At 48.6% G+C, this 22128-nt stretch overlaps 11 protein-coding genes across 11 annotated transcripts; 1 reads left to right on the top strand and 10 right to left on the bottom strand.

Annotated features, from left to right (window-relative positions):
- Positions 1–1073: 1073 nt before the first annotated feature.
- On the bottom strand, positions 1074–1707 carry N7500_004636 (uncharacterized protein; the record flags this gene model as incomplete). Its single annotated transcript, XM_056675781.1, has 2 exons — positions 1074–1231; positions 1314–1707. 2 exons carry the CDS (start codon positions 1705–1707, stop codon positions 1074–1076), a joined length of 552 nt encoding a protein of 183 aa, XP_056530781.1.
- Positions 1708–2679: 972 nt separating this feature from the next.
- On the bottom strand, positions 2680–3218 carry N7500_004637 (uncharacterized protein; the record flags this gene model as incomplete). Its single annotated transcript, XM_056675782.1, has 3 exons — positions 2680–2836; positions 2892–2923; positions 2988–3218. 3 exons carry the CDS (start codon positions 3216–3218, stop codon positions 2680–2682), a joined length of 420 nt encoding a protein of 139 aa, XP_056530782.1.
- Positions 3219–3258: 40 nt separating this feature from the next.
- On the bottom strand, positions 3259–4149 carry N7500_004638 (uncharacterized protein; the record flags this gene model as incomplete). The annotated part of the gene is made up of 2 exons (XM_056675783.1): positions 3259–3939; positions 3991–4149. The coding sequence occupies 2 exons, from the start codon at positions 4147–4149 to the stop codon at positions 3259–3261; spliced, it is 840 nt and encodes a 279-aa protein (XP_056530783.1).
- A 424-nt stretch (positions 4150–4573) lies between these two features.
- On the top strand, positions 4574–6535 carry N7500_004639 (uncharacterized protein; the record flags this gene model as incomplete). The annotated part of the gene is made up of 11 exons (XM_056675784.1): positions 4574–4698; positions 4748–4903; positions 4954–5128; positions 5178–5271; positions 5318–5403; positions 5453–5583; positions 5632–5755; positions 5807–5903; positions 5952–6221; positions 6283–6367; positions 6418–6535. The coding sequence occupies 11 exons, from the start codon at positions 4574–4576 to the stop codon at positions 6533–6535; spliced, it is 1461 nt and encodes a 486-aa protein (XP_056530784.1).
- A 130-nt stretch (positions 6536–6665) lies between these two features.
- N7500_004640 (phosphatidylinositol-specific phospholipase C/glycerophosphodiester phosphodiesterase family protein) lies at positions 6666–7945 on the bottom strand (the record flags this gene model as incomplete). The annotated part of the gene is made up of 2 exons (XM_056675785.1): positions 6666–7638; positions 7734–7945. The coding sequence occupies 2 exons, from the start codon at positions 7943–7945 to the stop codon at positions 6666–6668; spliced, it is 1185 nt and encodes a 394-aa protein (XP_056530785.1).
- A 283-nt stretch (positions 7946–8228) lies between these two features.
- Positions 8229–10158, bottom strand: N7500_004641 (3-oxoacid CoA-transferase; the record flags this gene model as incomplete). The annotated part of the gene is made up of 7 exons (XM_056675786.1): positions 8229–8363; positions 8410–8749; positions 8800–8831; positions 8877–9255; positions 9311–9497; positions 9545–9829; positions 9882–10158. The coding sequence occupies 7 exons, from the start codon at positions 10156–10158 to the stop codon at positions 8229–8231; spliced, it is 1635 nt and encodes a 544-aa protein (XP_056530786.1).
- Positions 10159–10951: 793 nt separating this feature from the next.
- N7500_004642 (Zn(II)2Cys6 transcription factor) lies at positions 10952–13585 on the bottom strand (the record flags this gene model as incomplete). The annotated part of the gene is made up of 7 exons (XM_056675787.1): positions 10952–11634; positions 11684–11757; positions 11810–11886; positions 11970–12108; positions 12161–12685; positions 12852–13349; positions 13398–13585. 7 exons carry the CDS (start codon positions 13583–13585, stop codon positions 10952–10954), a joined length of 2184 nt encoding a protein of 727 aa, XP_056530787.1.
- A 1279-nt stretch (positions 13586–14864) lies between these two features.
- N7500_004643 (uncharacterized protein) lies at positions 14865–16154 on the bottom strand (the record flags this gene model as incomplete). The annotated part of the gene is made up of 1 exon (XM_056675788.1): positions 14865–16154. One exon carries the CDS (start codon positions 16152–16154, stop codon positions 14865–14867), a length of 1290 nt encoding a protein of 429 aa, XP_056530788.1.
- A 565-nt stretch (positions 16155–16719) lies between these two features.
- N7500_004644 (putative SNF7 family protein Fti1/Did2) lies at positions 16720–17434 on the bottom strand (the record flags this gene model as incomplete). Its single annotated transcript, XM_056675789.1, has 2 exons — positions 16720–17304; positions 17390–17434. The coding sequence occupies 2 exons, from the start codon at positions 17432–17434 to the stop codon at positions 16720–16722; spliced, it is 630 nt and encodes a 209-aa protein (XP_056530789.1).
- Positions 17435–17739: 305 nt separating this feature from the next.
- hacA (transcription factor HAC1) lies at positions 17740–19076 on the bottom strand (the record flags this gene model as incomplete). Its single annotated transcript, XM_056675790.1, has 2 exons — positions 17740–18820; positions 18874–19076. The coding sequence occupies 2 exons, from the start codon at positions 19074–19076 to the stop codon at positions 17740–17742; spliced, it is 1284 nt and encodes a 427-aa protein (XP_056530790.1).
- Positions 19077–20345: 1269 nt separating this feature from the next.
- N7500_004646 (snoRNA-binding rRNA-processing protein ENP1) lies at positions 20346–21926 on the bottom strand (the record flags this gene model as incomplete). The annotated part of the gene is made up of 3 exons (XM_056675791.1): positions 20346–21216; positions 21264–21508; positions 21561–21926. 3 exons carry the CDS (start codon positions 21924–21926, stop codon positions 20346–20348), a joined length of 1482 nt encoding a protein of 493 aa, XP_056530791.1.
- Positions 21927–22128: the final 202 nt, after the last annotated feature.

Raw genomic sequence — 22128 nt, forward strand, 5'->3', positions numbered from 1 at the left:
ACGAGCGAGGAGGGGGGGTTTATACCCTTATGTACCTTCCCAGATTGGACCTCCAATGCACCTTCCTTGGTCATCATATCACAGGTCATTGCTCGTTACGATTTTGTGTGCGCCGCAAGGCAATATTGTGAAACAATACGGTGAACTGGTAAAGAATGGGTAGCCGTTCGGTTCATGAACAACATACCTAAGCAATCCTCTGCTCCTTACCTCTGACCACGGTTGTGAGTCCTTTTTCCACTTCATCTTTCACTGTTATCTTTTCTTCGAATTGATACTCTTTCCAAAACAGAGTTTTTACATCGTTTGCGACATAATTTAGCTGCCACCGCAAAATCCAAGAGCTCCATCTAGTCATCTTTGGTATAAAGCCGGCCCCGCGAATCTGTATATATAACGAAATGACAAGCGCGTGGGTACCCTTGGTATCTCAATTTTATCATTTTTGGCTTCGTGGCCCTTTGGATGATACATCAGAGAAGGATTATACGTTCAAAAGTCATCGGAGAATTTATCAATGTTGCGAGTATGATGTACAAAATCTGTACCTGCTAGCAGCACCTCGCGGGTGGCTGGGAAAGGTGGGTGTCCTAGGCATGCTCGCCCTATATCCTATTAAGCCTTCTACGTCCCTTCGACTTATCTAGTAGTAGTTATATAAAGCATTTGGGATGAGGAACAGAAAGTTGTGAGCACACTGGATCATACTAACACTACCTAGGTAGTCAAAGATTTCGAACGTACAATCGGTCGGCGGATTTCTATTTAGTTCTGAGAGTTGCGTTTTGAGGCGTCGTCGGATAATCATTTGGTGCTTATTTGACGAGGCCATTTGGTTGGATCCTATCTACCTGGAAGTAGACAGCAATCGTAGATTTAAAGGGATTTGTACTCCGTATAATGATGTAAATTAATGTACATATAGGCCATGTATGGATAGACGGGAAGACGGACAGCCTTATGGATAGATATGATCTGCCCCTCTCAGATGGTCAACATTTCTAATCTGGATTCGGTAGAACCTCATCAATGCGTATCATCAATCTTCGCGCCGTTTGTGTTTGCTTCGACGCCTATGTCTCCGACGCTTCTTCACCCTCGGCGGTTTCTCCCGTTCTCGAATCAAAAAGCGAACTGGTTTTCCCAATCTTCCCTCCCTTGTCTGAAGCCCGGTCCGCACGCTCATTTCCGTTGTTATCCTCACAAGAGGTGTAATGATCGGCTTGGCGTACTTCGAGCCGGAATATTGAGGGAAATATCGAGGAAGATCAGAGGATATGGTAACACTCTTTTTTTAACCGGCGGTTTATTACTAGGAGCAGGGTCTGGAGGCGTCGGGTCTGACGCTTCGGGATCTTTCGAATCAGGTGGCAATTTGGCCGGTCTTGTAATAGATGTCCCCCATTGCAAACGGCATACATATAAATAGTAAAGGAGCAGAAGAAAGACCACAACTCCGAGAACAGACCCTGCTATTGCACCTTTCTTTCCGTCTGATAGTTCTCTGCTTTTAATTGGATGATGACTCTCAGGCGTAGGAGTTGGACCTGTATCGATGACTCGAATGACAGTCGTATGTGGCTTCGTCACTGTATATGTAACCAAGTTCAACGTTGGCCATGGCTTGATATTCTCAAGAGTGACGACTTTCACGAAGGTGGTGTCTTCAATAAGCGTCTGGGTGACCGCGCGGATCGCAGGTGCCATTGCCCGCAGACATTTCTCATAGACAAAAATGAAATTGACATGATGAGCACTAGCTTAAGTGTCCATGGCAGCTTCACTTATTTCGCGCCACTAACACGTAGGGTATGCACGAGCGGGTCAAACGGGTGTTCAAATTTTTGTGATAAAGCAATTGAATTGGTGCCAATGGTATCTTCTGACTATATTATGCAGCTTACACTGCACAATCACAGGAATATCAAGGCGATTGGTGGAAAGGTCTGCACGCTATTAGATGTGAGGCCAGCTCACTGGATTCTGGTGCGGGGATTCTGATCACGAAATGAAGAACGCCAGTGTGGGTTCTTTTCCCGCAAATACTAACAGGGGGAGTCTGACGTTGCCTGATTTTGAACAAGGTGTCAATCACCCTCGGATGTTCATTAGACTGACATGCAGCTTGATCTCGAATCAATTGCTGCCCAAGAAGAATGAGCGCTGGTGTATGGTCGCCTCGCCCTGGAAGTCTGCCACAACTCTCTCTCATTGGTTCATGTCCCCAATAATTTGGAACCTTTCCATTGAAAGGGAGAAAAGTACTGTAAAATCACTTAACTTTTTCTCGCGATGGCTACACCATGTACGCGAAAGTCTCAAGCACCTCAATGGGATTTTCCAAGCTTGTCACGGAGCAAGACAAAGTTGCAGTCTACCCCGGCCCCCACACACTACTCTTCGAACAGATAAGCGGTCTGTTATCCAAAGTCGCTGGAGATTTCATCGGTCCTGAAATATGCGGTCTGCTTGGACACTTTCCCCATAGCGTCGATCAATCTTACCATAGGAGTGACCTTACGGGCACATATGCTATGCCAGTCAACGCACGGTTGGACAATACATGATGGGCTGGGAAAAAGCGCATCTCTCTTATGTGATGTTACCCGTGCGAGTAGGCTACCAAGACCTGAAACCAAACAAGATGAGTCTAGGTTGGGTTCCGAACGTGTGAGATGCTTATTGACGGACTCGATGAACGACTTCGATGGGGAGTTTCTGGAAAACCACTGCATCTACTGGTTGAGCGACCAGCAGGAGCTCGGCCACTGTGGTAATTCCATGGATGTAGCGATTAGAACCTTCATTGGCGCTGCTGATGCAACGCGATAGGGTCCTTGATCCAGTGTCATGTCAAAGGCGAACAGCTAAACAGGTTTTTATCCTCGTACCGCATGCCCTGAAGCGCCAGAAGCACATCCCTCTGTATCATAGTCAGTGGCCCACAAAGCAGTGTAACATTCCCCTCTCCAGGTCCAAAGCAATACCTCTGAAGAATTTCCTTTGTCCTCAATCTTGAACTTGACTTGGCCAATGCACTTGATTTCGCCGACGGGTCCTTTGACGTTCATCTCCTCGCCGCAATGCAGACATTCAAGGATACTGCTCATCGTTCTTCCCGGCTGGGATTCATCCGGTGCATCTGTTTTGACGACAAGGTCGAATGTGCTATCTTCTTCTCTTTCAAAGACAGGGCGTATGGGTTCGACCTCACTCATATGTACTATTGAAAATATGTAGTATATAACCCTTATATATTCACAGCTTCGCCCGAGCAGGAGCGAAATTTGATCCAGTCCCCTGGCTAATAGCCTCAACGATGGCATCGACACTATTCAAAATCCACGTATTCCCCTCATCACTAGCCAACCATCGTGCAGCCTCTTCCCCCTCCACATCATTCACCCACGAGCCATCCTCAAGCGCCTTCCGCAACCCAAACACATGCGAAATAACCTGGGGGCCAACGCCAGACTGAGCGCGCAAGCATGCGACAGCAACAATAGATGTTAGAATACGCCCGGCAGACGCGCCAGTGGTACGTTCCGGATCAGATAACAGGGCACCGTAGTTGCTGTGCAGGATGTGCACCGGCAGATCGGGGTGTGAGTCCGCCAGTTTATTGTAAAGCTTCTTCTCGAATGGTCGATAGATAGAGTCCCAGAGCGCGTGGCCGCGCTCACTGATCGCGGCAATATTCTCCGGGGTTGGTGCGCGGGTGGGGGTGCGGGATAGCCGATCGCTGACTGAGGCCGGGAGGCTGGCTTTGAAGGCGTTGAGGCAATTTATAGTGCGCGGGATGCCGTTGAAGCTGATGCATTTCAGTCCGACCTCGCGCATGAGCTCGGCGGTCTCGACTTGCTTGTCGGAGTTGGTGCTAGCTAATTCGTAGAGGGCGGCGAGGGACTCCGGAGAGTTCATGGTCATTGTTGCTGCAGTCTGGCATTGATGTTAGATCACTTTCAATCTGAAGCAAAGGAATTGACGCACTGATAGTGCGACCCATGATGGCTGGGAGATTTGTTTGGATTGCGCGGTCTGTTGGATCTTCTGGTAGACCGAGGTTATGTTCGCTGGCGCAGGTACGGTGGATGGCCGAGCGGCAGGAGCATTGATCAATGCCTTGAGGCTAGGTGAAAGTCGAGACATGTCGGATGATGAGCTCTTATGCGTTGGGCGTGGATTTCTTGCCATTAAAGATTGTTGACCAATTCTCTTTCCCGGTCTCGGGAGATCTGGGACTGACCGGGGCTCAGAAGTGAGCACCGAAATTACCGGGAGGGGACAGTAATTTGACAGTAATACGGGCAAATTATTCTCGTAATATTACCAGTGGGTACACGTGAAAATCTGGGGATCGCGGGGAAATAGAGCACCCGGACGCGAGCTTAGGGAAGCTCTGCCATTGGTCTAAATCTGAGGCTGGAGAGGAGCTCGGACCCAGAAATGCCAGCCGAGGGGGCTCCCCCTGCTGATTTATGGCCCATTTGTTCTCATTATTGTCCTATTTTCACCTAAGCTGCGACAGATAGGAATCAGTTCCTCCGTCACTAAGAAACACTCTACACACATCATGGACCCTCCCAAGTCAGCTGCATCAGAGCTCGAAGAGGCAAAATCCTCTCCCCTTGATCGATATGGCGACCTCGCACACCAGCAAAAATTAACACGGAAGGTGCTATGGAAGCTAGATATACAGTCAGTTCAGTCACACCACAACGATCGTGCGATTGCTGATACCCTCCAGCATACTTCCCATTCTAGCTCTGCTTTTCCTCATGTCATTTTTGGACAGAACCAATGTCGGAAACGCGAAGATCCTCGGTTTAGAAGCGGACCTTTCTATCACAGACCACCAGTATGATATCGGCCTAGCTGTGTTCTATCTCACCTACATCTGCAGGTACGTTCTGTATTATCGAACCAAGATACAAAGGCTGATTGACATATAAGCGAGCTGCCGAGTAATTTGGTGCTCAAGAAAGCATCACCGAAGATTTGGCTGCCATTCTTAACGGCTATTTGGGGCATCATCACCATGTGTCTAGGATTTGTGGAGAATTTTGCTGGTTTTGTGGCCGTCCGGGCCTTGTTGGGTATTGCGGAGGGGGGTCTTCTCCCTGGCATGGTATGTTCTCAAGGGAACTGACACTGGCCAGAACTAACAAATCAAAAAGGTTTTATATCTATCTTCTTTTTATAGGCGAGGCGATTTGGCCCTGCGGATTGGCTTATTCTACACAGCTGCTTCCTTGTCGGGCGCATTTGGAGGTGTGTATGGATCAATATCTTTTTCTGGCAGCTGCTAACAAATTAGGACTTCTTGCTCGCGGGCTTGCCGAAATTGGGCCTCGTGGAGGTATAGAAGGTTGGCGCTGGATTTTGATTATCGAGGGACTTTTGGTACGTGAGAGTAATATTGAAATAGATTTTTTGTCTGACTTTTAATCAGACATTCGTCTGTGGGGTGTTTAGTTTCTTTTTTCTTCCAAATAGTTTGGAATCTGCATCTTTTTTAAGTGCAGAAGAAAAGGACTTCGGCGGGAAGCGGCTGAGGCTTGATAGTCCCGGATCCCCAGAAGGGTAAGCTTTTCCGACCCACAGGGTAAAAGCTTGGCTAACGCAAAACAGGTCGCCTGAGGCAGAATCGTTTAAATGGTCTGAGGTACAGCGAGGTGTGTTGGATCTACAAGTGTGGCTCTCTGCTTCCGCGTATTTTGCCATTCTTGCTGGACTATACTCTTTTGGCTTATTTGTATGGGTGCTCTGTCTCTATATTCGTCCCAAAGTCACTAACGATTTATAGCTGCCAACAATCATCAAAAACCTCAATTTTGCTAAAGATGCCAATGAGGTTCAGTTATGGTCTGTTATACCGTATGCTGTCGCAGCCGTGGTTACAGGTTAGTATACTCTTTGATCAATTTCATCAAATGCTCACCCATTTCTAGTCATCGTTGCGGTCATTTCCGATCGTCTTCGCCTCCGAGGCGTGGTAATGCTCTTTACCCTCCCAATTGCAATCATTGGATATGCAGCTATCGCCAACATTGACTCCCCTCGTATTCAATATGGTATGACTTTCCTCATGGCGACCGGTCAATATGCCAGTGTACCGTGCATGCTGGTGTGGTTGTCGAACAACTCTGCGGGACATTATAAAAGAGCTACTACGTCAGCATTGCAGCTAGCAATTGCAAATGCAGGAGGATTTGTTTCAAGTAAGTTACCCGTATAATAAGCTTTTTATCTTTTTACAGGTCTTTAATGACAGTGCTATAGCTTTCAACTATCCATCCCGAGATGCGCCACTCTTCCACCGTGGACATACCATTATCCTTGGGCTGTTAGTATTTGCATGGTTTATGTGAGTATATTTATCATTATTGATTGAAGGGCTACCGCTGATTTGCATAGGATTCTGCTTAATGTGCTCTACTGCGCAAAAATCAATCGAGACAAAAAGAAGGGCAAGTATGATCAATACGTAGGGTATAAGGATGACCGTAACCCGGAGTTCATGATGGTCCTATGAGTGATGGCCATGATATCTAGTAGACATGATTAATCTGCCTTACAAATACTAATTTCGGTTTTTTGAGGATATGACAAGCCTACGCATCACTTGAGGTTCAAGATATGATTCTGCATAAAGTTTATTATAGCTACCAATTCCACCAGTGGTGAGACTTCCAGTCCTGTTTAGTTGCACCACGCAGGTCATCTGTGTTTATCACGTCCACACCCTCACGCACAAGTACACTCCAGACATGGTTTCGTAGTTCCACCGGCCAGGTTGGAGTTCCCCAATATCGTACCTTCAATCCCAATTTGTGGGCTGCATGTATTTGACTCCGAAGAGTAGCGAGCTGAACATCCGATAAACGGTTAAGAGAAAGAGACCCGATAGTCTTGCGGAAGTCTGCTGAGGCGTAGTAACTGTTGGATGGGTTATAGGTGGAATCCATTGGGCTGTTGACATCTGCCGCTATTTCGGTCGGAAATGTCAATCTGTCAAGAGGGGCATCAAAGAAGATGTCGCGGTAGGTCGCATCCTCCAATATCAAATGAAAAGGCGCGTCTCCACTGGCGACAATAGTAATTGGGCCGTAGACAACATCCGAGCCATTGAAGTGAGTCAGGTAGCCCTTTTCACGAAACGGGCTCAGTTGTTCGACAAGTAGAGGCCAGAGCTGCTCGGCGTCGGTTTTGAAATCAATCATCAAAGTCAGAGTCTGTTCTGGGTCGTTGGAAAATACCCCAACTATCTCCTGATCCATGACTTTCGGCCAGTTACGAGAAGGTGCATTGTGTGCGTCGAGCATCTCCAGCAGGGGGTCAAAATACAGGCTCTGCAATGTTCCCCGAAGGACTGTGACACGCGAATGACCAACTAGAATGTCATTTCCCCACGGCCAAACGTCAACCTCGACGCTGGTACATCCTGCACGCAGTGCCGATCGTAGTGGAACACGGCGCCAATAATCATTGTGCGAGTGACATGGTATGGGGTCGACACCGTGGGTAAACCACGTTGAAAATCTAGGACGTTCACCGGGGAAGATACCCAACCCCCGATCGTGTCGAATGATATAACCAAGGCCTTGCAACACAACGGTGAGGAGATTGAGGATGCCACTAAAGTGAGACATTGTTCCAAAGTTAGTTCATCACATGTCAAGTGTAGACACCAAAAACCTAGAAATCAGACTGAAATGTAAATAGTAACACACATAATGAAAATGAGTGCCCAGAAAGGCCGCTGCACTATTCGGCAGTAAATGGCTCTCTTGGCATATGGGTATGCAATGCAGTCCGGGTGAGAGCATTTCCAAATGGAGAAAGATGATTTGGGTTGGAGATTCAATACTACTTCGTAGTCAGAGACCAGGATGATTGCTTCATTCTCTGGGATTGACTCCAGAGTAGATGGATGAAGTGCCATAGTGAAATGAAGAGGAAAAGTGGGAAGTTCCAAGGGCTGGGCAAGGTAAGCTTAATCTATCGGGTGAGCTTGTTTTTTGGGGGGGCCGAAAAAATTCTGAGCCTACGGAGAAAAAAAGAAACGAAAAAATTTCTGCCTAATTATGGGGTGGCTCTTCGGAAATACAGGGGATAAGTGAAAAGTGATTTTTTTGTTGGTTATTTTCTAGTCAATTTCTGGTGATTTCTAGCGAGAAAGTCCCTTTGTTTTGACTCTTACCATATTCCGGGGACGCCGATCCTCTTTATTCCATTATCTCAAGGGTATCGGCAATTTTAAACTTGGCATCCGTCTTCGTTTGTACTTCTTCCACCTCAACGCCCGGAGCAAGTTCCGTCAGTGTGAGCTCTCCGGTAGCCCGATCCACCTGGAACACACACTGTACGGGTCAGTTTGGCTTCAATCAAGGCTCTTTTCGAACTCACCAGATCTGTGATAATAGTGCTGACAACATTAGCGCCAGTCAACGGTAGGCTGCACTTTTGCACAATTTTGGGAGATCCGTCCTTGGCGACATGACTCGTGGCCACCACGATCTTGGTCTTATCCGGGTTCGAGATCAAATCCATTGCTCCTCCCATACCCTTGAACACCTTCCCAGGGATCATATAGTTGGCCAGATCGCCGTTGGCACTTACTTGCAGAGCGCCGAGGATAGACACATCTACATGACCTCCGCGGATCATGCCAAAGGATTCGGGACTGTCGAAGGTAGCAGCTCCAGGAACTAAGGTCACGGTTTCTTTTCCGGCATTGATGATATCGCTGCTTTGAATGAGCGAGAACTCCTATCACCACATTTGAGAACGACTTACGGATCCAATTCTTGCTCCGTGGGATAATCACCCTAAATATTGTTAGAACAGCCCGCGGGAACACGTTAGAAACTTACCATTCCCAAGATTCCATTCTCCGACTGAATCCAGACCTTCACATCTTTTGGCAGGAATGACGGTGCCAGTGTGGGAATACCAACACCCAAATTCACATAAAATCCTGGTTTAAGCTCCTTGGCCGCCCGGCGACCTATCAGTTCTCTTTGAATCTGAGCCGCATCTTTAGAAGGCCCAGTCACAGTAGCCGGGCTCGAACGCAACTTCCTATTTTCAATTTGCTTGTCATCTGTGGCAGGAACGATCCGATCCACAAAGATACCTGGCAGGTCCACATCATTGGGATCAATGGAGCCAACTGGAACAATGTTCTCCGCCTCCACAATGGTCAGGGTTGCCGCCTTGGCCATAATAGGTCCAAATGCTTTGGTAGTATACCTAAAGAATATCAACATCCAGATTCTGGGGCATACTGGTAGACGCATATACTCACCGGAACACGCAGTTACCGGCTTCATCCACTTTCCAGGCTCTGAGGATAGCTACATCCCCGGTCAAAGCTTCTTCCATGAGGTATGTCTTGCCGTTGAATTTTCGGGTCTCGCGCGGCTTTCCAGTCTCGATAACTTTACCAGACTCATCCATGCGAACAGGGATCTTTCCCTCCTGGATAAAGGTGTCTTCGGTTATCAGCGATAAACATAGCCTCAGGGGAATCTATACATACGGACTCCCGTTGGAGTAAAGAAAGCTGGAATCCCAGCACCCCCAGCGCGGAGACGTTCAGCCAAAGTACCTTGCGGACAAAGCTCAATAGCAATATGTCCCGTCAGGTATTTCTTCTCCAGCGCTTTATTGTTCCCCAGATATGAAAGGATTAGGCGCTTAATCTGGCCATTCTGCGAGAGAATTGAAAGGCCTCCCTTGCCCGCGGAACCGGCATTGTTCGAAATAGCCGTCAGAGAGTGCAGTTGATCAGCGCCTCGGCGGTGCATAGCATTAATCAGGGTTTCTATATTCTATATTAGCGTCACTTTCCTCACACTGGTTACCTATCTACATACCTGCTACACCGCAAAGACCGAACCCAGCGCTAAGGATGGTCGATCCACTCTTGATGTCGGCGACGGCGGTATCGGCATCTTTGTATATCTTGGAGCCACCGCGCTCAATCTTAGGAGCGAGCGATTGTAATGGTGCGGTTATGGAGTATCTGGTCCTGGTACTGGTGCTGAATTCTTGCGAGCGGCGCACGCTGGCGCGCACTCCGAGGAAGAGTCGAGGTCGACAGGCAGCGAGCGCTTTGCGCGACAAAGTTGTGGAAATTCTTAGAGCTGCCATGTTTCATTAAGGTTTAGATCAGGAACAAAAAAAACAAAACACGAAATAAAATGAAATCATCGCGCAGTTAAAACATTCACGGCACCGGCTGGTCGGGGCTACTTCTGGGTGCCGAGCGGCCACATTCGGAACCCATCCGAGCTCAACATCTTTGATCTCTACTTACATACTCTTCTATAAATTTCAAACCAAACTCCACAGCTTCACATAAAAAACTGGAGCACTTCAGCCTTGGTCTTGTTGAAAGAAATTTTTCAACCCCCCTCCCCAACTCAGTATCAACACTTCGCATATCGTCGCCTTCGTTAGACATCTCCGATTTAGCCTCAAGCTCTTTTGATTGGTTTGTAGTTAACAATGTAATTTCCCATGTATTATTACCCTTTTAATATTTTATTATGGCTGCTATATACTCGATGTATACGCCCGCATCCTCATCGGGCAGCAGTCTCGCCTAGCATGGCACTTCCAGCCGGGCCAAGAGCCAGGGCACTCGAGTCAAGGGCGACGGCTATGCTTATTTCGAGGTAGTATAATCTGGTTTTTGTGCGGTCTATTGGCTTGGTGGATTATAACTTGACATTTGCTTGCATTATTACTGCGGGGATACATTGGGGCCTGTGGCGTAGGGATATGCCTGAAACTTGGGCAATCGGTGCCTTGCATTTGAAACGGTAGAAAAAAAGATATAAAAAAATCTGAAGCTGGCAATAGTAATATGTAACGAGGTTCAATCAAATAAATACGAGGAAGATAAACACTGGGGTATACAAATATCAGCCTTCCGGTCCTACTAAAAATTGAAATCCGGGTTGGCAAAGTCAAGCCAATCCCAATTAAGCATGTCATCAAGAGGCACATCCGGGATCGACGCACCAAACGCGGTGCCCGCCCGGTTGACTGCATCGACGATCTGATTATCAGACATGGCAGAGAACTGCAATGGCTCAGACCAGAGATCCTCGGGCGGTAGTGTTACGGGAACCGCAGAATGATCCAGACAAGCAGACGGAAATGTCGGCTCGGGTGGATCGACTTTGGATGGATTTCCTCGGGATTGTAAAGGCAAGGCCGGTGCACGTCGGATCAACTCACGCAAGAATCTTCCGTAAAGCACAGAGGCGCCGCTTCGATGACTTGGTGTTGATCCTATTCTCTCTAGGACGCCGGCAGTCTCTTCGATGAGATTTCGGACGCTCGGCGCCAAACTGGATCTGCTGTCGCCAGGTGTTACGCTGAGACTGAGGGCAGAGCACGCAGCAAAGGAGATCATGATGACGGTATTGTTTGGCATTGATTTCAGTCGGGATTCGCCCTGTATGGCTGCTCGCAGGACGTTCAATGCAGACGATAGACCAGCCGCGCGGAAGAAACGTTTAACCTCAATTGGAGCTGTTGGGTGATTAATGACACCACCGTAGGTGGACAACTGAGTATGCGTGACAAGGATCTCGACATATGGGGGTAAAGAGCATGCTGTAAATGATTAATGTCCAAGTCAATCAATTTGAAGTGTTACGCTTACTGTCTTCCTCCCCAATGGACAAGGCCCAAGTTGCATACCACCGCTCGTAGAAGGTTTGAATGGTTTCCTTGATTCTGTGATACAGTCAGTACATTAATGATATTCACCAAAAGCGTGGTATCATACAGCTGGGCAGCTTCTGAGCCGGTATCGACGACGCGATAAGTATCACAGCTTGATTTGACTTTCTGAAAAAGTCCATCCTGGATATGTTAGAATGGAGCGGAACAGCATGGTATTGGGTGCGTGGATTGGCATTTGTCATGGAAATTGGGATAGCACCTACAAGGTCCCTTCGAAGAACTGCCATAGAATTCATAGAACCATCACGCGGGTCTGCAATATTGGAGAGGTGCCAACGATCACAGTTTTCTATGAGCGTTGTTGGCGGAACCGTATAGCTTCGTCCACGTGCAAGGCAAACACTGAGAGGATTAGTGTCAGATCCAGATTTACTACTAGCAGAACCAAACCTACCCCCTCTCAACAACATACAACGCAATCCATGCTCTTTCCCGTCTTCGTAACAACCTGAGGCCCCACTCTGATGATGGGTCAACATCATCAAATCCATCCATGTGTAAAGCCCTCTTCGCATCAATACACTCTGCTCGTGCCAGACGATTCATGAGTTCTTGTTGAAAGCTTGAAGATGGCGAGACAATCTTGTTCAAAGATAAGTCTAGAGCAACAGTGAGAGCCATGGCAATATAGGAGCAAGTATCATCGTCCCCCAGTCTATCACCAGGGTTCATCCATGGAACGTTCACCATGAAAGCCAGAACAATCTCAGCAGACCTATGGCGGTGTGTGAACACACGCTTCGCGAGCCATTTGCAATGCCTAGATAGTCTTTTGGATAGAGCAGCAGCAGATGGTAAAAATAGGGCAGCTCCTGCCATAATTGAAGTAAAAAGGAAAGCCGACTGGGACCGTACAAAGGACGGGGTGTGTATCAAAGGATCGAGGCCCCATCGAGTGTGTGCGAGATTTTGGTAGAAGCTTAAACGGTCAGTCATAGATATCCCATCCCCACAAATTCTTCCTCTAGAAAGTAGCTTAAAAGAAGACATTTAAACAGAAAAATCTGAGAAGACCGCTGAAAAGACATCACAAGTCCGCATAACCGGCCAGATATTCTCGTTTAAAATAAAAGCAGACCACTTACAATGAAAATAAAGACTCCGACTCATCAAATGTAACCAAACCCAGCTCAACAGGGTCAAGTTCAGGTCCAACATCCAGATTTGCTTTTGTGGGAACAAAAAATGACTTGCCACTCGGTTCTCTCATCGGGGTGCTTTGAAGGAAAAATGAACCCTCTGACGATTGCATTGGACGTCTTGGCGCAGGACGCACCCCCGTCGGCGAAAGCTGAAGATCTGAAGCTCTGGCAAGCAGCTGGAGGGGGTTTTCTGCATCGACAAGAGCAAGACTCTCCTCCGCATGAGTATCGCGTGGAGGGGTCATGCGCGGATAATCTGGTACCTCTGAGAGGTCGTTCGTATTCTCATGTTGATTCTGGGTCAACTGGCCCTGGACTTGACCAAGAAGGTCCTGTAGGACTGAAATAGCCCTTTGCGCATCACCGTCACTAGAGTCAACTTTGGGCCGCTTGATTGCCTGCTCGATCTGATGTATCGCTTTCTCCAGGCCCTTGCGTTTACTAGACTCCATTTAGGTTCTTGTTTCATCATGACATGGGCTGACTCACTTCTTAACACCCTTCTGTCGGCCTAGATGATGGTTGGGCACAATACACTCTGCATTGGTCTGCTTACATTTCTCGCAGCTGGACTCGCCTGCCAGGCGGTTGCAGCGAATCTTGCTTCGCCGACAATTTAAACATGCAGCTTGTTTTCCATGTGAACTGGAGGCTGAACCTGCCGACTCGACCTCCATGGGTAAAGTGGTTTGATCTTGGCCATGCACTGATGTGGAGATGCGTTATCGGGACAATCAGCAAAGGAGTCTTTGCTTTATTATGTATTTTATGGCTGAGGTCTTCAACAGCCCGGCCGGGCTAGCTCAATCGGTAGAGCGTAAGACTCTTAATCTTAAGGCTGCGGGTTCGACCCCCGCGTTCGGCTATTCCTAAAACCAAACCTAAGATTTCTTTTTTGCTCTCTTTTTGATCGCTAGTCCTAGTTCTATCAAAAAAAACGCATATTAAGATTTTTTCTAAAAGTCGTATGAAACAATATGAATGGCTGCGTTATAAATAATGACAGACAAAACGTCGCTAAATTTTGTAGTCGCATATATATATCGATCATGATGTCTCCTTTCCTCAGGTTATGTATAGTAGTATATATTCCATCATGACAAGGCACTTCAATTTCCATCTTCATCCACCTTTTGTGTTTCAACAATATTGCATTTTGGACCATTAGAATGTGGGACTGGGTGATAGATCCGGGACAAGGCTGTGAGTTCGCATTCGACCTCCTACCGGCCCTAGATCATAAACCTTTCATTGGGCAGCCCCTCCACAGATACACGTATCAGTACTATAGCTCAATTCTTCAGTGGAAAGGACACGGGAGGTTATGATCAAACATCGTGCCGACAGATGGAGAGAATACGTCTTCAAAATTCCTGGGTTCAGAGGGATTCTGATCATATCGAGAAATGACCAGAGATTATCACCACATAGCCCGAGAAGCTCTATCGTGATGTTGCCTCTCGGGGGTTATCTGACTTCAAACACACCATGAACTCTTGCCTCTTGTTGTAGTCCAGGTTTAGTGAATTCAATGTGAAGGATTGCTCCCCATTTGACGAAATGGGCGTGATGCGGTTGAAGTATAGAGCGATTGAAAAGAAGGCGTTGAGAAGGAATAAAACTTCCAGGGTTGCATCTCGATCTTGGTCTTGTCGAGAGTAAGACAATATTTAAAGTAGTCGCCAAGTGATTATTGTGGGCTTCCAATGCTGATCTTTTCGATTTAGCTCGAGATAACATAAGAGACATGTTCGAGACGTTAAATATCATTTGTTGTAGTGGCTATGTAGTATACAGATTGAGCAACGAGTAAGTGGTATATATTAATTAAAGATCAGTAGCTGGCTAGATACAAGCTTCAAAGCAACAAGGCCGTAGAACTTTTCGTGACTTATTAAGTGATAGGGAGTATAGATTGGAATTCAACATAGCAAAAGATCACATATGAACCATCAATCAAGCATAACGAACGGGACCAGTCTCCTCGCCATGGCCCGCTGGCAGTACACCAGATTGCAGTGGAGCAGGATAGGGCTGAGCCTGAGGTACAGGAGCCTGAGACATCTCAGCAGCCGTGGGATCTAGCAAGCGCGGACCAGACTCGGTAGGCCTCTTGCTTGTCTTGACAAGCGCGGGCGCGGGGCCCAAAACAGTTGGGTACTTGAAGCGGAAACCCCAGGCTAAAAACAGGCGAATCTTAGTCCAGAAACCCATGGCGTCCCATCTTTGCTTGAGAATCTCGGCGTCCTCTTTGCTGCGGGCGCGGTAGCCCTTGCGGAAACAAAACAGGAAGAAAAGAGAAAGAGGGAGCCAAATGAAAGCCCAGAAAAGAGGCAGACCACGGCGGGTCTGCCAGCCCGTCATGAGGCGACGGAATCGCACCCAGGCCTCGATCATGCCGAGGATGAAAAATAGGCCAACCCAACCCAGCACGCAGATCAATGTAAGTGCGAGGTAGGAGATGCCGATGCCGGACCACCGTGCGCTGGTGAACCAATTGCCGTCGTCGTAGTAGTCATAGTAGCCATAGTTATTGTAGTTATTGTCGTTCGAATTGTTATCTGAATCGGTGGAGTCAGACCCAGAGGCGGTTTCGCCAGTGTTGTAATCGTCGGAGTATCCGTAATGAGATGTGCGGCCTGTGTACTCGCATCCAACACCTGAGTAGACAGAGGTAGGGGCGTTGTAGTAGCTCAGAGAGTTTAGAGAGCTTGTGGGAAGTTGGGTGGGCTCCACGAACACTATCTCATAGATGTAGGTGGTGGGCTGGAATGCCCGACTGTCGTCGACGATTGTCGTGGTTTCTATATTATCTCTGGGCAGCAAGGTGGCGATCTCATCGGGAGGGTAGAACTCGACACCGGTCGTGGTGGTCCATTGAGTAGAGCAGGCTGTCGGGGCCGAGTAAGTTAGGTTGACCTTGTATAGGGTGCCGAGATAGTTTCCATCACTATCCACATTGTTACGATAGCCATCGTATAAGCCTCGCTGTTTGCCATAGCCAGTGGGATACAACTTTTGGACAATGGTGTAGTCATAATCGGTATTCGTAGAAGTAATGGTGGACAAGGCCTCAGATGGCAAACTTGCAGTTGGAGAGATTTTTTGGACCTCGGTGGTCAACTCGCCGTAGTAATCTGTAGTAACCCTTTGCTCGTAGACATCTGTCACAATCCAAGGAGCAGCCTGAACGAAAGGGCTTAAAACGAATGACAAGAAAAGAATAAGCGAGTGTGAAGGTACCATCTTGAATGGTCCTGGAAGTTTGGAGGGAAAACTGTCAGGGAGGCATCCATGGCTTTATAGAAAAGAAAAGACCAACGCCTCAAGGAAGACCCTTTATTTTTTTTGGCCATTTGGGGGCTGTTTATCGCCTAAGCTATACCGATTCCTACTAAGGTGGAAATGAATGCATTAAAGTAGGCAGATACTCTCGTTTGATTGGTGATGTCTCATAGTTTGCCTGGGTTAAGTGGAGTGTCTAGTCTAGTTACGATCTAGTTGCGAACCCTAGTACTTTCGCCTCATGTTTTACCGAACTGATCTTTTCTTAGATTTTTCCACGGCAATGACTCAAAATTTGGACTAGCTTCAATGTATAAAAAAAAAAAAAACATCTTCGAATACGCCTAGTCACGTTTAGAACAGCGCACAATAGAAGCAATTGAGAATACAAGCGTAACTTCGTGGATCGTCAGTGTTGCAAGGTCAAAAGATTGCGAGGAATCTATATGGGGGAATTTGACACTCCCATAAATCCGGAGTGCTCAGAGAGGAAGCATAGAGAGAAGAGACAGCATGAATCACTTGCTCAATTAGCAGCCCGTAAAGCTCGTAGCCTTGCACCCAAGCCATCCTCAACCTCGGCATCTACATGCTTGGGTTCCTTGACATCCTCTTTGGGCGCAGCATCGGCTTCGAGGTTCATGCGCATATCAACACCCGCATCATCCGCCAGTTGTTCCATAAGCCGATCAACATCAGCCTCGCCCTCCGCACCATATTCTTGCATCGATATACCCTGTGCGACATCCTCGATCGCACTGCTAGCAATCTTGAAGTCCTCCGACCGGGCGAGGAAGTTGTTAGCGTGAGAGACGAGGTGTTCGAGGTTGACGCTCCGTGAGGCAGCGTCTAGACCACGCGATGCCATAGCGAGCGTCCGGGACGTGTCGCGGGTGCTCTGGGCAGCCTTGAGTTCGTTGATTATGACGTCGGCGCGTGCCGCTTCGGATTTGAGCGTTACTTGGCGTCGCTTCTCCCGCACAGCGGAGGCGGCGTGAATGCGGGCGATCTGAAACTCGTGGTTTTTCATCGCTTTATCTGCTTTGGCCTTTTCGGATTTGAAAGTCGCCTCCGCTCGGACGGCTTCTTTCTTGAGTCTGTTGGAGTGTAACTGGGAGATAAGATTAGCGATGGTCTCATGCAGCAGTGATGCACGCTGCGAGGAGGGGAAAACAGAGTGCGGGGAGGTGACTTACTTTGACATTTGTGCGGGCTTCGAAGATAGGGTCTTTGCGAACCATGATGTCGGTTATAGATGTTATGGAGGATGAGGATTACAGGTGTTGTGGAAGGCAGATGGATTTGGGGGCGCGTGGCAACGTCACTTACCGCATTCATGTCATTCTTGGCGTCTGTGTTATTTTAGCATCACGGACAACTCTGAAATTGACCTTGCCCAACGCCTCTAAATGGACTGAGCCGATTACAGTGGCGGATTATAAGAGCTACTACATGTACTATTCAGGCGATGAAAGTGATTGCAAGATGACACAGTCGATTTCGCATTATAAGAACTATATAGTATACAGGCCAAAAAATGGAACCCTCAGCGCTGTTTGCCCATGAGCAAAGATGAAAGAGCTTTGCTCGCACTGGAACTCCGAAAACTCCGTTTACCTCGATGCACCTTTCCATTACTGCGTTGCCGACCGGATTTCATAGTGTTTCCCCGCTGGTGTCGTTTTGACAGGCTGAGACTATCGATTGCCCAAGCCATGGTTAATAACGACTCCCAACTCGGTCGAGCCTCCGAGGCGCCAGCCGACCAGGTCTGCGGGGAGAAAGTCTCACTAACCGCTAGCTGCAATGCTCTGCCCGTCGCATCTCGAAGTGGACGCGCCAAGGCTGGGCTGCAAGCTAGTAGTCTGGTGAGAAGTCTCATCCGAAAGACCGGACGATTGGACGCCGTCGAGGACGACAGACTCGGGGTCGAAATCAACCATAGAATCAAAGGGAAATGCTGATAGATCTCCTCCGTCGAGAACGTCAAAGGCAAACCCATCTTCAGGGAAAGAAGAATTTGGCTCAGCGGGTGAATCACCGTGGAACAGGCGGCGGAAGTCATCGTCAGAAAGAGGAGCTGCAACGTCATTTGCAGTCTGAGGTTCATCGGAGAGGTCGAAGAGGGGTAGGGCACTTCCAGCTCCTTCGAGGCCGGCGACGGACACTGCAGGTCACATTCACACAACACCGCTGCAGGATGTTGTGTCACGTCGGAGGCCTCAGCCAGAGTGGAAGGCTTGAGGGTAGGAGAGTAGTCGGTAACGGAGGGAGTGGGGAAAGGAATCCGTTCCATAGGGAGTTCGTCGCCTTCTTGCTTGAAGAGCGTAGGCGTGAGGGTAGGAGATTCAATGGCGGGAGAGCTGGCTTTGGGAGTCACGCTGCGAGATCCACGGACCTCGGCAGAGAGCTTGGCCACTTGTTGACTCAAGCGGTTGTTCTCTGTCTCCATCTGAGAAAGACGCTGGATCAGGAACTGGTTTTGTTGCTCCATTCGGATCTTTTCAGTCTCGAGTTTCTCCATTTCGAGGCGCTTGCGTTCGCGTGACGTTTGAGCAGCAGCACGGTTTCGAAGGACCCGTTCGATCCGACGCTGCTCCTTTTCATCATCTGTCTTGGCGCGTTTTCTAGAAGAGTCAGCGGGGGTTCGACGTTCGTAGCCAGGACCAAGATAACATACCGAGGAGGGAGGTTTGTTTTTGGGGTTGGAAGTTCTTGTCCCCAAGACTTTCTCTTCTTTGTTGGCTTCTTCTCATCATCTTCCTCTTTAATTTCATCTTCGGGCTCCGGAGAGTCTAATGATGTATCCGCGGGGGAAACTGTGTACATCTCTGGAGATGGTGATGCGGGGAGCGTATCCATCGGGTTGATAGTATCCGCCATGGTGACAGGGTCAAATGGATAACCGGTGCCGGACGTGATTTAACAATTGTATATAGACTTAAAGGGCTGTAGGTGAAGATGGTTCAAAAATCACAGAGGCCACGTTATCATCACGATCGGCACCGGAGACCAGAGACTCCGGGGAAGATTGAGTCAGAGGGTGAGTCAGCAAAGAAAAAAGAGGGAGAAATGGAAAGGACAGCTGTTCAACTGCAAATGGACGGGGAGAGATGAGGTTTAAGTAGAGGCCACGGTGGTCTGAAAGGGATGGGCTAGGGGAATGGAACAAAGGGGGGGCAACCTTGGAACCTGGGCGCACACGTACGTCAGGTACATGCTGCACCATACAATTTACCATGTGCCACCGAGTACCTCAAAAGGGGCTGAGTCTCCTGTAACGAGACCTGTAAATTACGTTAATTTCCCCCTGCATTCCGTCGGCCCCATCTCGGCAGCCAATTATGATTCGCTGCTTGAAACATCTCCCACCGGGGGATTTGCTCACTTGATTGCTTCCAATACAATACCTGGATTTCTATAATTGGGCTCGACGGAGTACACTGGGAGTATTACTTCAGCTTCTGATATTTCGGGTAGTACGGGGTACTTACGACAGATCCAGTCATTCCGATCCATCCAAGTCATAGTGTGGATGCGGATTTAATACCACAGTCTCGAACAATCTACCTTCTAGAGTGGACCTGGCACTGATACCTTTTCTCCTGATTATGAGGCGATTAGGACGGAGTATTGCCCGGAGAATGCTCCGTTCAAACGCCAATCAGCCAAGGGCTGCCCCGCCCCCTAATTCTCCGTGGCCCCTAAGTCTGAGAATGTCACTGTATGATTATGTACTCCGGCCTCCGTACTCCATACTCGCAGAGAGGGGTTCAGTGTGCCATTTAGATTGGCGGAGATCATTCTGGGGACGTTACAGAACCATTTCGAACACGGCGGAAGCATGCAGTCTAGGCCGAGGGGCTGAAACGGGGCGTCGTTAGGGTTGACCTCGGTTTACAGGGGGTGACTCCTACCATTTGCTGCATATAGAGTATGGAGGTTTCGTGTGAAAAGATAACGATATATGTCTACCTCAAATTCAGTACACTAAATTTAGTGATCGGTTTAGACATCCCATTTTGGAAACCTTCGACACCAGGGGAATTATATGCAGTCCCTCAAACAAAGAAAAAAACGCCATCCCATAGAAACGTGCTCATGACAAGATCGTAAGCGAACATGTGCGGGGCTATGATCAATTGATCTCATCTACATGGTGACATCCATCGTGTCGTCGCCAGCATCGATGGCATTCTGGGCCTCCGGATCAGGGACCACCACACCACGTCCTCGGCCAGCAAGCAGTTCACGTCGTACTTCAGGTCCAATATCCTTGTGTCCACGGACGAGAAGCAAATCGAGAAGCGCTTCACGCTGGTCCTCAGTGATGTCGTTACGATAACGCTGGGCAAAGACCAGAAGGGACTGGTGCCAGAGAACTGGCAGCTTGTACGCCTTGGAACCGAGGCCTGAAGGTCCGTCGTTCATGGCATCCTCCGAAGGGTCCACGGCGCGGAAGCGCATGAAGTGGAACACCAAGGCGTCAATGACCTTGTACGGCAGCGCATACTTCTTCTCTAGGAAGACACGGATGAACATGTTGACAGCACCAGTGCTTTCAATGGAGGTCAATGACTGTTCCGCGGCCAGGTCACACATGCGAAGCAGGGCGGCTGCGGAGTGCAGCACGGGAACGGAGACACGGGCAATCACAGAAGAGACAATGTGGGCTTCACGCAGAGTGCAGGTGCCGGTGGACACGAGCGGAAACAAAAGTCCCTTGAAGAAGCATGCGGGCTTGTACAGGGCCTTGCGCAACGCATTGTAGGTGTGAATATTCAACTTCTTGGTTTCGTGGATTTCGTTGCGCACTCGGTCCAAAAGGACAATATTGATGAACTCCTGGGCAACTGCAGGCTTGGAAGAAATGAAAATACGGGTTACGGCGTAGACGGCGTTGCCGGTCCATGATTCAGGGCGAGTGATATCCAGAATAGTCTGCCAGTTCGGTACAGCGGGGAGGATCTTGATAGGCTTGGGGAGGGGGCCAGACTTGTAGCGAGAAAGAATCATGCCGACCCTAGGGCAAGTTAGCTTGGCCTTACAAAGAATTGTCGCAAAACATACTTCTCATATACTTCTACGGCCTTGGCAGGAATCTGGACAGCATCCTCGGGGATACCACCACCTTGGATGTATGGACCATAGGGACCCTCGCCAGCCTGCTTCGCCTCGTGCTCGGCAATTTTCTCGAGAATCAAATCGGCAAGGTTGGTGGGGCCAGCGGAGCTAGGATCCTTGGGGTGGAATATAGGGTCCTCCTCGTGAGGCATGAACTTGTTGAACATATCTAGATCATTGGGGTCGACCTCCTTTGCAAAATGTTAGAAGCAATTTCATTGTTCAGAAATTCAGGAGTCTTACAACTTGCTCGACGTCATCATCAACCCAATCATCGGCCTCAAACTTCCCCTCATCGTCGGAGAAAGCCTCCTCGTCCTCGAATCGGGTATCGAATTCAAATGCATTCGCCTGGGGCCGTGCTGAGTTCTTGAGTTCCTCGGCGGCGTCCTCGTCGGCCAATTCCTGTCCAATCTGTAAAATCTTGCGCGACATCTTCGCATCGACATAACGCTGTCCATTTTCGCCATCTTCATCGTTTTCGTCGGCTTTGCCTTTGCCTTTCTTGCTGCTCTGTGTCCGAAGGTGCCCCGCGGAAGTAATATCTTCAGCGAGAGGGTTGTGTCTGCGTGCTGCCGCAGCGGCGCGAGAGCTTGATACCTTTGGCATGGTAAGTGATTCTTCAGATAAACCGAAGAAACTAAAATGAGTAGTTTGGGCTGGCCTATCGAAGTACACACGACGATCAAATTGTGTGGTCATTTTTTTTTTTTGCCAGGCGGTGCCCCCCAGTCCCCTCACCGCCTGTACCCATACCGCCCTGACCTTCACGCATTTTCTGCAATTAAACACTGACCGCCTCCGTTTCCCA

The sequence above is a fragment of the Penicillium coprophilum genome (genome assembly GCF_028826855.1).
Source record: "Penicillium coprophilum strain IBT 35676 chromosome Unknown utg000004l_segment0_segment0, whole genome shotgun sequence".
NCBI lineage: Eukaryota > Fungi > Ascomycota > Eurotiomycetes > Eurotiales > Aspergillaceae > Penicillium > Penicillium coprophilum.